We start from the raw sequence: 18734 nt of genomic DNA on the forward strand, positions 1-18734 counted from the left end.
AGTAAAGCGCCCCCGCTCGACTGTGTTGTTCATCGCGTACTGCGGCGTCTATGAAAACCCCCCTAAAGCAGCACTGCTCGCCTCTGTTATAATCCACATCGGCCGGCTGCGATGAGCCGGGATGGCTCATCTCCGCCGCGGAAGCGGATCGGATGGGGATGCGGTTTGGCCGTGATCGCATATCATCTGACTATGGCTCGAAACAATAGTGTAATATTGCCCCGGTAACTTCACTCGATTGTGTGGTGTTCTCCTTTTCGAAAAAAGCTTCCGTGTCATAAGGGGCGCGTTTGTCTCCCATAGTTAGGGTGCACTGCGTATCTTCATTGGCGAATGTCCGGGTGACGTCACGGAAGGAGGATGCAGCCAATATGGCGACCACTTGGATGTCGTAGCATGACACTTCTGCAACTTTGCGCATGGATGACGTGCTCTCCGCTCACACTTATTTTTTCGTATAGACATTGAAGTGAATAATGTTAGATGTATTTTTCATTACAATATCTATTTTAGACTGTTTGTAGGGATGACACTTGGGCTTTAAAACCACAGAGTAAAATTCTCCATATTGATATTCGAAATTATTAAATGCCAGAATGAACCAGATGGCAGGTGGTGCGCTAACTCGTAACAGCATTCACAATCGCTGCTAAGCATTTTATTAATAACACACTTTTTGACATAATACAATTACCATTATTTTGTAGTGCGTGGTCGCCATCTGACGGAGCAAATATATGTTCTTTGTCAAATGATAATCATTGTTCCTAAAGTCAACGCAGATGTTTGCAAATGTCTTATTCCGATTAAAAACAAAGAAAATCAGCCTGCTTTCATAGAGGACCGCAGAAATCAGAGGATTTTCTAGTGAGAGGCTGACATCAGAGGACTCAGACATTTTGAAATCAAACAATGGGTCTTAAGGATTCATTCCTTATCAAAACAGTTTTGTTCAATTTAATAATTGATCAGTTGATGAGAAGTCAATTAATTGTGGCACAGATTATTTGTAACAGGTTTGGTTATCAGAAAAGAAATACTCTCAATATTTCAACATTTTGAAAAGTGAAGACAATTTGAAATTTTGGAACAGGTTGCGGCAAGAAACATGAAGTTGATGCACATGTTGCTGTAGCAGACCATGTAAAACCCTTTGGCGCCGGGCCTTGAGTTCGATACCAGGGCCGTATTAAATTGGTAAATCCTGGAATGAAAGGATTTTTGCTGTATTACCGTCCATGGCGGCACTGTGGAGTAACTAGTAAGAGCAATGGCCTCACAGTTCTGTAGGCCGGAGTTCGAATCCCGGGCCCGCCTGTGTGGAGTTTGCATATTCTCCCCGTGCCTGCGTCAGTTTTCTGCGGGCACTCCGGTTTCCTCCCGCATCCCAAAAACATGCATTCATTGCAGACTCTAAATTGCCCCTAGGTGTGATTGTGAGTGCAACTGGTTATTTGTCTCCATGTGCCTTACGATTGGCTGACAACCAGTTCAGGGTGGACCTGGCCTTCTGCCCGATCATAGCTGGGATAGGCTCCAGCACTCCCCACGACCCTTATGAGGATAAGCAGTTAAGAAAATGGAGGGATGGATGGCTTACCTTCCGTGGTGAAACTTCCTTCGATATAGAACAATCTGAAATGGACTCAATTCAACTTTGAGCGTTTTACTGTATAAAGGAGAGCCCAAGCGTGGATCTGTATTTGCTGACAGTTCAGTTGAGGTCAATAATGTACAAAAAAAAAACCATCGACAACAAAATATTATTGCTGCAGCTGGAAAAATCTGCTGGGCTCGGCAGAAAGATTGCAAACCAAGAAGAGACTTTGTTTATCAAAACCAATGTGAAAAAATACGAATACATTTCAGTATAGAAAGGGCCTTGGTTAGCAACTTTGGGATAATCGAATCCTTGACGTCCCACTGGTTGCTTAGCACCCTGATGGCAAAAACTGAAGGCTGCGAGTAAATGTCAAACTCAACACTAGTTTTACCATTTAATGGCCAGAGACAGTTCCATCATATATTTCTTGCACTAACACTTAGATACTGTCTGATCACTACGGTTAAGATGAACGCAACACCATCAATGAAGTTCAATGATTAACTCCAAAGTACAGTGATGCCTCGGTTCTCGACCACAATCGGTTCGAGTAGTGATTTGTTCAAAAACTGAATCAATGTTTCCCATCACAATGAATGGAAAAAGAAATGTATTCCAAGCCTAAAAAAAATGGACTTTTGAAAGCATTTTTTTTTTTAGCTTTTCCTGATAATAAACTGCATAGTAGAAATACATGTATAGCTTAAATACTTTATATAATAAACATTATTTAAGAAATATATTTATTTTTTGCTTAATAAAATGTATGCTTTAGTAGTAAAATACGCTAGGCTGGGAGTGTATTGCCGTATCCGTAGCGACTTGGCCCCCAGCCTTGTACACTTTTTTTTATTAACAAAAGTGCAGAATAATTTAACAAGCAACTCGCCTTCTTTGGAGCCACGATTGGGGGTTAATACGGTAGTCCTCGATAAGAAGAAAAACAACATTTCACTACCGGGACACGTCTGCTTACAGAGGCTGCGTTACACAGAATAACAAAAGTGTGCTTAATGTCATTTCCGTTTTTTTTTTTTCGAGGGGTGTTCGAATTGACAATAACAAAATGTGTCATGGGTGGGTCAACTGGTTGTCGAATTGACAGTAACAAAGCACATTTTATGTCAGCTGGTCTGGCCGCGCCCAACATGTTATTTGCGGGTTTTGTCAGGGGCATTAGAGTACCGGTTTTTGTTCAAAAATAGGAGCAAAAAAAATCTTGAAATTTTCGTTCAAAACACGATTTGTTCAAAAAAGGGAACGTTCGAGAACCGAGGCTTTACTCTACGTTTGTAAGCGTAGAAACTGAAATGGAATTTGAGTGTCTGGCTGCAGGACTGCGTTCATCCCTTTGTTTTCCATCGTGTTTCTCCTCATTTGCGTTTTTGAAAAACTTTTGAGGCTCCACCGCCAATGATAGCTTTCGTTTGCGACCTTTCCAATTAGTTCCAGTGAGAACGACGGATTTTCTTGCCCTTTCCAGTCATCCCAGTCCAATGTAACACACCTTTATCTCACAAGAGGACTTTTTTCCCCTTCTTGGTCAAGGTATCCAACCCCAGGCACCTCTCAAAAAACCGCTTGTAGCCCTTGTGGTGTTAATTATAAGACTCCCACCACCCACACCCCACCTTGGGCTGCTTTGAACATGGGTGTGCATTAATCTTTACTCTTCATTTCACACTAAAAGGACGGTTTGAAGAGGCTCCTGTGGTAAGCCCTGAAGGCAAGGTGACTGTCGGAGCAGGAGGAAGGTTGAGAGCCAGCCGGAAAAAGAAAAGCGGCACTTTATTCGCCACTCGCAGCAGGACGCCGACCGCTTCGATAGGCGAGTGAGTCATTCCTTGCCCCCGCAGATTTACATCCACGCTATGTTAATCGGATTGCGTACTTAAAGTGACACAATATGACACGCCTGCCGACCTCTTCCTTCAACCTGCGTTGTGATTTGTTTGTTTCCCCGCACATGCCGTGAAGGTGACCGTCAATATGGACGGCGCTTAAAGGGCCGCCGCGTGCTTATTTTCGCCACCATTATATCGAGACTCCTTAGATAAGCGCCGAGGTCAACGCAGCCAATTTATTCCTCCGCGTTCAAGCTTAGTTGTTCTGCATTTGCCAAACTGCAGCTTATTGCGACGTGAATGGAGTTTGCCGCTGCCATTAGCACAGACATGCAAACACCGAAACCATGAAAAAGGTGGCGTAAAAAGAAACAAATCGACTAACATCACTGTCTATTTCACTTGCATTCCATTTTCCAAGCCGCTTATCCTCAAACCTGTCCTGGGTACTTCGGGTGAAAGCTGTACGACACTCTGAGGTGGTCGGCAGTCAGTCTCAGGGCACATATCAACACGCTGTGTGCACCAAAGTCAGGTGTGTGTACCACTACACCATCAGCGATTTTTCACTATTACTAACTTCAAAGGAGAATCCCAAATGCATCCTCCATAAAAATATGAAGTGCAATAAATATATTTGACTGGTGACCAGTCCAGTGTGTAACCCGCCTCTCACCCAAAGCAAGCTGGTCGAGAAATTTTACTTTATCATTGTCCATCGATCCATTTTCTTCACCGCTTATCCTCACAAGGGTCGCGGGAGTGCCGGAGCCTATCCCAGCTGTCAACGGGCAGGAGGCAGGGTACATAGACACAAACAGCCGCACTCACAATCACACCTAGGGGCAATTTAGAGTGTCCAATTAATGTTGCATGTTTTTCGGATGTGAGAGGAAACCGGAGGAAAGCCACGCAGGCACGGGGAGAACATTCAAACTCCACACAGGCGGGTACGGGTTTGAACCTGGGACCTCAGAACTGTGAGGCCAACGCCTTACAAGCTGACTTTATCGTTGTTTTATTTCTAATTCTAAACATATGCTACCGTTTATGATTTTGGGCTCGCTTGGATATTTTATTTTCCAACTAGGAAAAAAAAAAAAAGTCTATTGAGAAGAAGCAGTACTGAAAATGAATGAACTACAATGGAAACTTTACTTCTAACACCGCACGCAGAGTTAATTCACAGTTTATGATGGTAATGGCTTCAGCTTTCCTATAAAATATTAATATATCAATGGTGCTTTACCTTTGATATTCCACTATAGTCATCCATACCTTCGATTGATTCCGAAGAGGAAAATTGCGGGTTTGTTGCCTTGCTCTAAAACGCTGACAAGTGAACTAGCTTATTATTTTCCACATAAGTAGTACTTAGCCTACGGCAGCTCACTGAAACTCTGACTCTCCAGTTCACAACACGTCATTACAGAATGAGCTACCCCGTAAAAACAACATGTTTTCCAGGAACAAATAATGCCCCCACGCCTTTATTTTTTGTCTTTTATCTGCAAATTCACAGCACATCGCGCCGTCGTGACATCCCAGCAGTCTCCGTTCCACCCGTGCACTTCCGTATCAACGCCACGGAGCTCGCGCGCACTCTCGTCTGCATTATGCCTAATCTTTCCCAGCTAATTGAGCCCAGAGGCTGTCGGTTTCATATTTTTTTGTCCTTTTTTTGGTAAAAACAGGAGAAAGCTATCTCAGGGAGAGGAGTGGTAAACAGAGCAGCACTCTCGCCGTGTTCATTAGCTGTCATTGATCAGAGATTCAGTTGAGTAGCGCAGCCGACATATTAACGCGGGTCACGTCACCTAAATGTGAATGTGAAGACAGTAAATACAGCTCAGCGCTTCCCTTGCAATATTCGAATTTTAGGCCTGATGCGAAGGCCTTCCTGGAATTGCTATTTATTATTCTTATGACGAATGAGTCGCCTGAAAGCTCGCCACAATATTTGCGAGCATGTTTATCCCGGCGGTAAGCCCCCGACAGCAGTTTTTACTGATTCAGACGGAATTGGGTGGGCGAAGAAGAAGTACAAAAAAAAGTCACCAGAACCCACGCCCGAAATTGAAGAGGAACTCATCCATTTTGCTGTGAAATTTCCATTTCAGGGAAATTCCAGTACAGTAATTCACTAAAATGAGCCCCAGGAAGAAGAACAAGATATCCCTGACCAGTTTTACCTCTAATGCAGTGTTCCTCAAATAGTGTGGGGGGTGTTGCGATGCTGGGAGGGAGGGGCATGTGAGACCCGAAATAACATGATTTGCTGCAATAGAATAAAGTGTAATTGGAGATCCACGGCTGTAGATGGCAGTACATTGATCTACATTTCTTTCTTTTGCACTTTCTTCAATGTTTATATAGATCAGATTACTTTTTTATACAATGTTAAATAGTGGGTGTGCTTGTGAGGGGTGTGGGCAATTTTCTTCTTCCTGGGAGGCTGTAAAAGATTGAGAAAAACAATTGAGAATCACTGCTGTAATGGTATGCAAAAAAATTGTGAAATAAATGATCAAACTGTGCATAATGTTACCAAGTTTTAACCATTTCTGAATCTAGTCCAATACATTTGTGTCGATAAAGTTTTAGTTGTATATAAATTTCAAGATGAATACACTTGTACTGGGGCATTTCATCCATCCATCCATCCATTTTCTTAGCCGCTTATCCTCACAAGGGTCGCGGGGAGTGCTGGAGCCTATCCCAGCTGTCAACGGGCAGGAGGCAGGGTACACCCTGAACTGGTCGCCAACCAATCGCAGGACATATTGAGACAAACAATCACACCTACGGGCAATTTAGAGTGTCCAATTAATGTTGCATGTTTTTGGGGCGTGGGAGGAAAACTCCACACAGGCGAGGCCGGGATTGAACGTTTTTGACCTTCTCAGTGGTTATTGGCATATTTCATCATATTACACTTACATTACGAGATAAATGTGCAGTTAAGTGGCTGAGACGGCCGCATGAATAATGTAAACAGTACGACGGCCAGTCAAACCCAACTTGAAGAACTTCCACACGAACCCTTTGGAGACCTTCCAATGTTAAGCATCCTTCTGTTACTTTCCGCTGAGCCTCACCTGACAAATACGACAGTGAAGGACTGAAGGAATTCCCCCTTTTCCAACCCTCTTTGTCCTCACTTCCCCTTCCTGCTGACAACATCAGCAAAGAGTTTTAATCACTTTCCCCTTTCGTCGGGGCGGTGGGGGGGGAGCTCTCCAGATAACGCCAACTGTGCAGCAAACACTAACGGCAAGGACTCCTAATCTTAACGGACTATATGCAAATACTTAGGGGTGGATTAATTTGATTATTTTTCAGCTGTGTTGAAGCAGAGAGGAAATGGCCATTATGTGGCACTAATTGCTCCTTTGTGTGGAAAAATGTAATTTGCTCTTTCATTCGAGGTCTTCAGGTGCCTAATCTGGAACTACTTCTCAAAAACCCTATATTACCATAAATTCTCATGTACAATGCGCATATACAGTATGGTCGCCTATGGATGGGTGGATGGATTAACATTCCGATTATCCTGTAATTGTTTGCATTTTTAAAATTTTGTTGCAACTCTTGAATTAAGATTATATTGTGCAAAAGTGGGCAAGGTGGGGGGATGAGGGTTCCACGATGTGAAGTCTGACGTCCTCCCTCCCACTCCAAGCCTCAGACTACACCGCGCAGAACTTCATTCAAGTCAGTTGAACAGTGGGTGGTTTGCACTCTTGCACTTAAAGTATTTAGCATTGATTTCAAACCAAAGTATGAGCTGATGACAGCCACAAAAATAAAATGTAAATGACCCGACTAGAAAGCAAGTAGAAGGAGGTGCATTACAATCTGAACATTGAGCTAAAACTTCCTTAAAGGTCAAACTAGCAACTTTTTATCACAATGAATTGGAACAAAATTCAGATAAAAACAAACCCTGAGCTCATGTCTCATTGATGAGTAGTGAGATGAATCTTCGTTTTACAGCACATTTGGTTCCATTCATTTCTCTTTCTCTTTTTCATTTTAATTTTCTTTTATAACAGTGCTGTGTGAAGTTATTTTCCTTGCCAAAATGCTAAGTACCAGTGTGAACCCTTCAAAATAAAAGGCAACATGGTTAAATCAGGTAGTCAAGTTTAAACTTGCACATAAAATCCATTTGACATGATAAAAAAAGCCGCAAACAATTATTTTAATGATGCTATATTTAAATTTTAGTGGAAACAAAAAATTGATATATTTATAAAGAACTCCGAGTCAAATATTCATTTTAGTCTATGCTGCAGGCCGCTAAGAAAATGGATGTTCATAATTTGGACACACTTTATTGAAAACATGCTTTTTTTTTTTTCTTTACCCACACATCATATCTGTTGCATTTAGCGTCTTGAGCAGATTTACTGTAATTTCCAGCCTATGAGCTACGACCTTTTTCACATGCTTTTCAGTTTATGGAGTTTATGCGGTGATGCGGCTAATTTGTGCATTTTTTTTTCCTAATGACCTCATGTGGGCACTCGAGCGGGAAAGGTAAGAGTGCGACCGGTGGAATATATGTGCCGAGGAAGTGACTTTTACTGGTCCGACCCTGTTAGCGCTGCACTAGCATGTTGCTGCCGTGTCTCAGTGACTTTTACTGGTATGTTTTTTTTTTAACCGGCCCTTGTTACTGTGACGTTAGCATTAGCGTGGCGGCGCTAGAGTTAAACTCTCCTTATACCGTCTTTCTTTGTAAATATCTCGTGTTTCAATGTGGGCACTTGCGGCTTTTACACGGCTGTGGTCCAAGTATGTACCAAATGGTATTTCCTGTACAAATGTACTGGGTGAGGCTTATAACCAGGTGCGCTCAGTAGGCTGGGAATTACAGTCATTGTTATTCTGCTACTTCATAGAGCACATCTCCAAAGTGTAAAAAAAAATGTAAACTAAAAGGTCAAGTTACACGGCTTCTTTTAAGACCAAAGTGATCCCTGTTTCCGAGTACGGGAGGAATTGTGAAGCACCTCGGCTCAGATAAGATAATGTGAGATTACGTAAGAAATCCAAGAAAAAGCATCCACACAGTAAAACGACTTTTTTAACAGTACCGCAACCAACTGGTAAAGTGTTTTTACTGTTATGTGTTGCTTTGAGCGGTGCTGTATTTTGTCGCTGAGCTGCTGCGCTTAGAGCGTGTGTTTTTTCTGAGGAGTTTTGAATGCATCGCACAGCTCGATGTGTGGGAACAGGAGAGAAAAAGACAGAGAGAGAAAGAGACTCGCGAAGCAAGTAATCTCACTGTCACGTTTGTTTGGTACGTTTTCATCTGTTGTTTCTGGCATTGGCTACAGGCCGCAGTAACTTTTTTTTTGTGTGTGTGCGTGTGTCTGTGTGTGTGTTTCACAATAAACCCCAAGATAAAGAGAGGAACGTCTCCCATGGTTCTTGAAGACTCTAAGGTCCTATAAGGAACTGGCTTGTCTGTTTTTGTTTGTTGTGGCGAGCGTGTCATCGTCACTTGCGTTGAGGGCTCCTATTTACAAGTTTTGTTGGTTTTTTTTAAAGACAGCCAGAAAAAGCCTAAAACTTCCTTCATTGCCCATTTTTGAGCATTTTCTGTGATGTTCACCTCATCGTCAAAAACCAATCACACATCATAGATGTGAAGCAACTATCACGTAAGATAATGATACACTGTACTTATTACAGTAAATATTTGTATGAAAAACATTAGTGTTGTGAGATGACTCACTTCGTAAGCTTGTATGCAAGAACTATCATAAAAACTGAAGACTCCTGTATTATTGGCAGCTAACTTAAAAAAAATACTACGATAAAACCTTAAATTTTGTTTTACTTTGGCAAGCTAATCTTAAACGTATGCTACTGTTCAAGATTTTGGCGTCGTTTAGAAATGTTCTTATTTTTAACTAAAAAAAGTTTATTTCAGTGATGACAAATGTACCTTAATCTGTTATACAGTCTCAATATTGTTAATGTGATTAAAACAGCTTAAAAATTTGTTGTAGTTAGAATAATTTGGCATATTGTGTTCATGTCTCGATAAGGCAGAGGTTTCTGAAAAAGTATCTGTGTACTGGCAAAAAAGTTAATTAAATATGGCGCTTGGCTTGATTAAATAAGATACGCCGCAGTGCGTGTAAATCGATAAAAAAAAAAAAAACATTATCACACAAATATTAGAATAGTTGAGCAAGGATGATTGAGCAGTCGAGAGGTCGAAAACACCGGCAGGATATTAGCGAGCAATGAGAGCAGCGGTGAAGGTCAGTGGATGCTACGGTAATGACTAACGCTTTTTTTTCCTTGACTCCTACGGGCCAGACTTTATTTTGGCTAGTTACAGGAAATTACTTTTGCTATTTCCCATCATCTTCAGCTGGCGCCGGGCTCGCACGCTTCTGCTTTATAGCGATGACCAATCAGGGTGCAATAAAAACAAGCTGTAACTGGCCAAGCCTGTAATGAAAAGGATTCACGCAACTGACACCAAACCGCCGGTTATTAAAGGAAGAGTTAGAGGCGCGGTGGAGCACTGATACAGTGCGATTCCAGACTTTATGTTAATGTCATCTGCTCTGTTTTTGCTTTCCGTCTCTTTGATGCATGTGCGCCGAGACAAAATGTCTACAACGATACTTCTCAAACTTTACACGTAGAGCTCCAGCAATTAAGCTATTGTTCAACCACTAATCAATTATCATTAATGGGCAGCTATTTTGATAATCGATTAATCATTTTGAGACATTGACTTAAAATTGTCCAAATTCTTGGAATTTCAGCCTCTCAAAGGGAAATATTTTGAAATGTCTGTAGTCAGCCATGAAAACAGTCTTTGTGTTGTGACATTTGCCAACAATGCCCTGGAACGTCTTTTTTTTTTGGGGGGGGGGGGGGATAAGGAAGGCAAAGCAAAACATGGAGGAGCCAAGTGCAGAGAAGCAGGGAGGGAAGCCAGGAGTGGACGAGTCTCACAAGTATTTAATTCAAAAGACAAAGCTGGCAAACAAGTAACATGGAAAAATCTGAATAAACTCCCCAAAACTTATTATCAAACTAACCAAGAAAAACTTGAATAAACCTAAAACTGGAAAAAATACACAACTCGTAAAACTACAGGCGACTACGATGTGGCAGCGCCAGTGACAATAAACCGACCAGGGTGGAATTAAACCATTCACACTAATTGAAGTGACAACGAGGAACACCTGGACAAGACGAGTGTCCGGAGGGAGCTGATGGGTCAAAACCATGACACTGCTTTTACTTTGGCCAGCAATCAACATTTTTCCCTATTTTGCAACATTTTAAAACCAAAACTCAGGAACGGGGAGCATCACAAAAGCTTGTGTATTTCTCAGGGAGAGTGCTCGAGACCGACTGACCGTGGCTGAGTGAATGAAGGCGGTGTGGTCACTCACAGGGGGCTACAGAGTTCATCACTGCTAACCAATCACTGTCATAAATGAATGCTTTCCTACTGCTTTATGAGTGAGGCATGAGGTCACACTGCCGCCACACTTAAGATGATAAATACAGTGGAACTTCTCTAGCCGAACACAGTCCATTCTTGGACGCATACTTCAGATTTACAAAGTCATATAAATGGAAAAATAAGTTAACTCTTCAAGTAAGAAAAGAAAGATGGAAGGTAAAGTTTAAGGTGTAATGACTGAGGTTGAGTCTATATAAAGATATCACACAGTGTACACTACCGCATTTTCCGGACTATACGTCACTCTGGAGTACAAGTCGCAACACCCATAAAATCCATAAAAACTAAGATTAAAAACATATATAAGTCGCACTGGAGTATAAATCGAATTTTTTGGGGAAATTTATTTGATAAAATCCAAAACCAAGAACAGACGTGTCATTTAAAATTTAAATGACGAACAATTTAAAATAAAACTAGAATAGAGGCAACAACAGGCTGCTTACGTTACATGACACAAATGAGAACGTGCCTGGTATGTTAACATAACATATTAAGAGTTATTCTGATAACTATAGCATAAATCATATACTAAGAAGTTTACCAAAACCATCCGTGTCACTCCAAATATCGAGTAATTAAAATCAAATGAAATCTTCATCCTCAGTGTCACTTCTAAACAAGTCCGTCAACTCCAGAGGTAGACGACGCGCCGCTTCCTCTTCTATGTCGCTCACGTCAGACTCTTCATCGGTTGCGCTTACAACTAGCCTATTCCAGCCTTTCTGAATCCCGACAGGCTGGTTTTGGTTGTCACGGAAGCCCTTACTTTGTCGAGCCAACCAATGACTTCCTGGAAAGTTGTGTGGGGGATTCACGCGGAAGCTGTGCTCTCGTAATGATGCACAGACAGTTTGTCCTTGTGAGGTTGCCGTAGTCCACAGGCTTCGAGTCAAACGCTGATTGTGTGGGAACAACTACGTAATTATGGAAAAGCGTTTGACAAAGGTCGCTCAAAGAAAAAAAATCTGAGTACCACCAAAGTTTTCAACAAGAATGAACACCCTTTGTGGAGGGTTCTGCTGTGTGTTACATTCACAGATGAGGAGTATGCCAAAGCATTTGTCCTCGATGTTGGCAATAAACTTTTTGCCAACTTTGCATAAATACAAGATAATCAAACGAATAAAAGACATGCCTTTGTCGGCAAGAACCGTTGTGGTACTTTTCCTTGAGTATCTCTTTTGGGTGTTCTTGCTAATTTTATTCCTTTAGTATCGTGCATATATTGTACCATGAGTCCCACCTCTACCACCGTTAATAATCTATCTGTTGTCTTCTACACATGTTGTCCAAATTAGGGTTACAGTTGAGTTACAGCCTATTTGTGCTGACTTTGGAAGAGAGACAGGGTACTGGGTAGTGGTACTGGTATTGGTCTGGTCGCCAATCAATGGCACACAACAAACAACCATTTGCACTTACATTTCCCTCCCTGGGCAGTTAATGAGAACACATTACTGAGGAGGAATAGCTGGATACACTAGAGAAAGTGTTCCTGTAAAACAGTAAGGGTCTGTCATGCACTTACTCAAACCCACTTGGTCAGTCTCATGCAGGGGCGATCGTAAACAGAGGTTACATTATCAGGAATGTGACATATTACATCTCCTCCAAGAAGATGTGCATCGAGAATGACCGGGAACATCAACGCCACCTCGGATCGACGGAGCTGACGTCTGACGACTGCGTTTGGGCTGCAGCGGAATGGACGAAGTGGAGCAATGCCAGAGACTCCTCCTCTGAGCGTACCCTTGCCAGAGGCTGCCAATGAGTCAGTCTGCACCGAGCCAAAACAGGCCACTTCCACCTCTGATGTGCCCCACTTGCCTTGATGCCACATTCACTCAATTGTTTATGATGGCAATTTTTGATGATGGCGCCCTGTCATGGTTTCTTTGTTAAATCCGGTTAGGCATCCTTCCCTTTGTTTCTTAAGTATTTTGTTTGTGTTGTAGTTTTATTGGAGAGGACACAATGTACAAAAGAAATAATGTGGTTTTGGTCACTGATTGGGAAGCTATATAGCTGCGGAAATATAAGTATTGATGTTACAAACAACTTACTTGTAGCAGGACATGGAGGAATCGGTTTTTGAATAATCAAGAATTTGGATAAATTATATTTTTGATAGCTTAAAGATCAATTATAAATGCACGAGAAAAAATAAGACTCCGTTTAGAATAAATGACCAATTGTTACTTTAGATTACCAACAATTACCTGGAGAAAAGCCACACAAGCATGGGGAACCATTGTGCTGATGTATTCAATACAAGAACATTAAAAAGTAGATTTCCACATCTACAACTTCATTTTGGGATCATTTTCTCTCCTGCTTCAAAAGAATCTGAGGGACATTCTTGCATTTGTTTGCCCAAATCTGCATCTACTCTGTAAGAGCTTTGTCAGACTATAATACTGAATATATAACACTGAAGGTTTTTGGGAGTGATGATCAAAGATTGCCCTCTGAAAGGTAACAAATTAGCCATCAGCGCTCCAAACACTGCAGCAGGCAGACACACAAACAAATGTGAATGAAACTAATGAAACTAAATCTAGTTTTGAGTCAAAAACAAATCACGTTGGAGTGTTGACAATCAGAGGTTTGATGCCAGCAGATGAAGGGGAAAAGGTTTTGCTTATGTATTTAGTCCAATAAAACACAATTGTCACCTCGATATGTGACTCTTGAAATCAAAATGTCGCGATATCGCAAATTTCTGTTGTAGCAAATGAATGCCGCCTAGGATCATTGCGCCGCCACTTACCCGCAACCTCCTGAGACGCTCCCCTTAGGGGTGACTGTGTTTGGACGGAGACAAAAACAAATAAAGACACAGGTCATCCACATTCACTCACCCTTGCTGTCTTTGGCCTTAGCTCTTCAGGAGAGTCATGGCTGAGGAGCAGAAAACAAGATTTGTGTAAGATATACATTGTACGGCATCAAAGAAAGCTCCACACCCGGGCACCTTTCCCTCACTCTTGATGCGCCATCAAGAAATTTGAGGGCTCAGCGCTTTTATTTAATTAGTCACACCGGTATGGAGGCAAATGGTGGAGGCAAGCTGGGCGAGTGAGATGGATAGGAGAGCTCTGCCAACATGCCTATGCTGTGCTGTCAGAGGAGAGGAGATTACGTGACGGAAAGATGTGCACCTTATATGTCACTCCTACAAGTAGTGAAGCTCGACTGGCAAGATGATGCATCTTGATTCTTTAACCGGGAGACACACATACTGATGATCGGACCAAATCTGAGCATTTTTCTTGCCTTGCAATCAAAGCCGAATTCTCGGATGCCTGTGAAAGATTATCCTGAGAGTTGTGACGTTTGGTGAGGGAAGTTTCCTCCCCGATCTGAATCGATTTTGATGTGAAATGCAAAGATAGCCAATTAGGAAATAATACCTGACGCATGTGCAACTGGTTGTTTTCTTGTCGCAGTATCACTGGTAGTAGTTGAGTTTTACTATAGAGTGGGAGACTTCAAATTTCCATCCAAGCCATTTCCCGTACTGCTTATACTCACTAAGGTCACGGGAGTTCTGGAGCCTATCCCAGCTGACTCTATGTAAGATGCGGTGCAACATCCTGAACTAATCACCAACCAATTGCAGGCCACATGTAAACGACGATTTGCACTCACATTCACACCTAAAGACAATTTGGAGGTCTCAGTCAATCTACCATGCGTGTTTTTGTCATTTGGCAGGAAACTGGAGTACCTGGAGAAAACCCAGAATATGTAAATTACACACAGTCAAGGGCGGATTTGAACCAGAGTCCTCACAACCGTGAGGTAGATGTTGTAACCAGTTTCCATTGTGCCACTCAAACATCGATGACAATTTTGAAACACGATCTGTCCAGTTACGAATGACAGCGACAGTTGGACCAATGAACAAATGATTTCTATTCCAGTATTCATTTTTGATTCATTTTTACTTCAAGTGCCACCTAAAGAAATATTTAGCTCTCCAACTATCACTGGATGACTAACATTAAAATGCAGTCGCATAGTAGGCCTAGTGTAAGTTTTCATAAATCACAAAACAGAGGTTTTATTCCCCCAAAATACATTCAATGTTAATTGCCACTGTAACATTACACACAGTTTGAACATGGACACTGCTTAAACATAGGCCGGAAACTGTCTCAAATAATTATTCAGTGTACATGTATTGCACAGCGTTTATGAACAATTGCAACTCAATAATGAAATTAAATGAAAGACAATGAAAACAAATGAGTCATTGCAAAGATATCAATCTTGAAAGTTAAATACAACTGAACTGCAAGTAGGCAATGATTGTTTTATTTACCACTAGAGGGAGCTGCTCGTGGTAGCCATACTACAATATGAGAATCACTGTAATAGGCAAACAACTAAACCATAATAGTTGACGAATTTCTGTTCAAAGAGTGCGTTCATTTATTTGGGACAATTTTAGCTGTACTGCTCCTCACAGCAGGATTCCGTTTAATTGGAAATCAACGCGATATTAAGAGGTTTATAATTCCTGTGATTTTCCAAGCAGTGTTGCCAGTCTCCTGGGTGCATCCTTGAGAAAAAAAAAAAAAACAAAACACTGCACTCGCGTGCAGGCTTTTGCCGTCAAAGCCGTGAGCGTAGTGGTTCTGTTACGTGTGTAACCGCTAAGCAATGCAGCACGAGAAGGGCCCTTAATTAGCAGTCTTGAAGTTATTCAGCGACCCACATCTAATAACGAAGGCAGCACCGAAGTCCTATTTACATATCTTTAGCTAGTAATGCGCGGCCGCTGGGAGAGCCTCGGTTGCTGAGAATGTGTTGCCAGTGAAAAGAAGGCCGAGTCAAGTTGAGCTGCTTTCCACGGGGCCCTCTTCCTCTCAATTATGACTAGCTGTGTATGCGAGGGACCCAAAGGTCTGTCGAATGAGGTTAGGATATAATGAGGTTGTAAGCACCAATGTAACAGTGTGGACAATTATGTCATCCTAAAGAGGCAACTTTTGGATTTAAAACCACATATTATTATGGATATGAAGATAAACACTTGAAATTAATGTTTGTCTTGGTTACAATGCTGATGTTTGATTGGGGAAAACGTACCAACAAACCAAGTTTGACATACCGAAAATGATGGAATTTTGACTGTGACCAACATTTTTGATCAAGATATGTATGTGTCAAATGTAAAAAATGTCTAAAGTCACAATACATGAGGTGTCAAGAGAGCTCATTTGATTTGATGCTTGTCAAGTGTTTGACTTGATTATATAGAATTAATGTTGATCAGCATGTACTACCTCTCACCTTGCATTCTCAAAGTTAAGAGGGTGTTTAAAATGTGTTTTGTTTCTAACAGATTAATATTCCGTCCATCCATTATCTGAGCTGCTGATCCTGACAAGGGTCATGTGAGTGCTGGAGCCAATCTCATCTTTCATTGGGCACGAAGCGAGGTAGACCATGAACTAGTTCCCAGCCAGTCGCAATCAACATAGAAACAAACAACCATTTGATTTGCACTCATATTCACAACAATTTAGACTCTTCAATTAACCATTAATTGCAGAAAATTAGGGATTATTGTAATGTAATGTAATCATGATTTCAATCTGATTACCTAATTTCCGTCCTATAAACCACGAGTCTTTTTCACACACTTTCAACCCTGCGGTTTATGCGCTGATGCCGCCAATTTGTGCATTTTTTCTAACGGCTGCAAGGAAGCACTCGAGCGGGAACGGGAAGACTGAGACCGGTGGAATATATGTGCCGAGGAAGTGACTTTTACCGGTCCGGCCCTGTTAGCGCAGCGCTAGCATTAGCGTTAAACTCTCCGTGTACCATCTTTCTTTGTAAACATCTCGTGTTTCAATGTGGGTTTCAATGTGGGCGCTTGCGGTTTTTACATAGCTGCGGCGTATGTATGTACCAAATGTTATTTCCTTGACAAATGTACTGGGTGAGGCTTATAACCAGGTAAGCTCTGTAGGCTGGGAATTACGGTAATTGTGAAGACCATTGGTTTGAAAGTGTGCATGTGAATGGTTGCCTAAATATGTGCCCTGTGATGACATGGCGGCCATTCCGGGGAGAACCCTCAGTTTGGATTGGATCCCGATTACCCGTAACCCAAAATGAGTACAACGGTTACAGAAACTGGACTGATAAAAGGCGGACGGTTATACATACAGTATGTTAGCATTTTTATTATTGTGATTTAAAGGTCTAATGCTATACGGTAAGAGCATAACTTTTAAAAGGGGATATTTTTTCTATACACCTCTTGCATAGAAACTCGTTTTTTGCAGGTGTACCTAATGTAGTACCGAGAGAATAGCAATAGAAACCAAATAGCTGATATTGATTTGTTTCAGCAGCACAACATTCTTACCGACAGCTACTCATTTCAGAACAAAACAGTTCATAGCAATTATACACAAAAAAAAAAAACAATTGTCGATCTTTATTGTAAAAGATGCATGCGCTGTGGCTCAAACTCCCAAAGGCAATTAAAGACACCAAGGAACTAATACTCCCTATAGAATATTGAAACGCTCGCAGTAGTTCGGTGCGAGCGTAACACTGCCATTCCCCAGAGAAGCATAAGGTGAACACTCTGTTCCTTCCACATTAAGGTGTTCTATCTTTATTGCCATACGTGCCGAGGAATAACTCAATAGAGGGGGGATATAAAGAGAACAGAGGTGACTTTGACTGATACGGTCGTCTTTGTTTTGTTTCTGTCCGTCTGCGAGACACACACACACAAAACTAGGCCTACGGCTCATTTATGCTGGATGAAATAGATGCTTACGATTTAAAATAACCGTCTGTAAAATGTCCTGTTGAGTCAAGTCAATACTTGGCATACTTGGAGATTTGAAGGGATTTTTGTGTTTGCTGTTAATTGCTTCACAGTCGAGCGTTTGGTGTTCAAAATCTTGACTCACACCTTCCTGAGTGGACTTTCTCCCTCGGGCAGAGAGCTTCCACAGTCCAAGACAACCCATCCATCTACTTTCTAAAGCGCTTAGGCTCATTAGTTTCATGTGCGAGCTGGAGCCAAGCCCAGCTAATTTTAGGTTGAAAAGAAGACTATATCCTGGACTGGTCGTCAGTCAATCGCAGGGCACAGTTATTGACAGACAACGACAGACTGTTCACACCGTCAATGAGTGGAAACTGAAACCAATCTGCCTCCATTCCAAAACTGTACAACTTTTTTGTGAAAAAAGTGGTTGGGTGTAATTTGCTTTTTTTTTTTTTTTTTTTTTTTGGGGGGGGGTCTGTTTGGCTGTCTAGTAAAACAGAATGAAGGATATGTATCCCTTTTCTGGCAGAACAGTTTCAGTGTGTCACATTGACGTTTCAAGAGTTCCTCTGTGATGTTTAATAAAATAACATAATTGATGTTTATTCGGCAATCAGTCGAATAGAACAAGGTTTCTAGAGGAGGAAGAAAAAGACAAAAGACAAAGCGCCGGAAAGAAAAAAATCATTACATATCTACAACAAAGCGACATTAAATGTAGATATTGCTTGGGGCTGCAGCACTACACTCTGTGAAGGAAATACAAGACCAGATAGGACAGAAAAAGAAGTATGCAGGAGAAGGGTTGTGAATCCGGCTATACGACTGAAATGTCTTGGGATTCATTTAACAAATTATAAAGTCTATAGACCAAAATGATAGGTTGGGGGATACAAAAGTTATTGACTTGTCGTAACAAGTAAGAGGCCCCACACCGAGTTAAAGAGTCCCAGGCGCGTGTGCCTC

The 18734-nt window shown here is 41.6% G+C and overlaps 1 protein-coding gene across 2 annotated transcripts in view; it reads right to left on the reverse strand.

Annotated features, from left to right (window-relative positions):
• cd276 (CD276 molecule) overlaps nucleotides 1–18734 on the reverse strand; it is a 97657-nt gene that overhangs the window by 6629 nt on the left and 72294 nt on the right. Inside the window, exons 7-8 of one of the 2 annotated variants that reach the window (XM_061814590.1) lie at nucleotides 13822–13861; nucleotides 5482–5902 (exon numbers count right to left, since the gene is read on the reverse strand). In XM_061814590.1, coding sequence (XP_061670574.1) covers nucleotides 13839–13861 — 23 coding nt within the window. In that variant the 3' untranslated portion in view covers nucleotides 5482–5902; nucleotides 13822–13838. Of the gene's footprint in view, nucleotides 1–5481; nucleotides 5903–13821; nucleotides 13862–18734 lie in introns of those variants that run through there. The other variant, XM_061814589.1, reaches the window with a different exon arrangement.

The sequence above is a fragment of the Syngnathoides biaculeatus genome, chromosome 3 (genome assembly GCF_019802595.1).
Source record: "Syngnathoides biaculeatus isolate LvHL_M chromosome 3, ASM1980259v1, whole genome shotgun sequence".
NCBI classification, from domain to species: domain Eukaryota; kingdom Metazoa; phylum Chordata; class Actinopteri; order Syngnathiformes; family Syngnathidae; genus Syngnathoides; species Syngnathoides biaculeatus.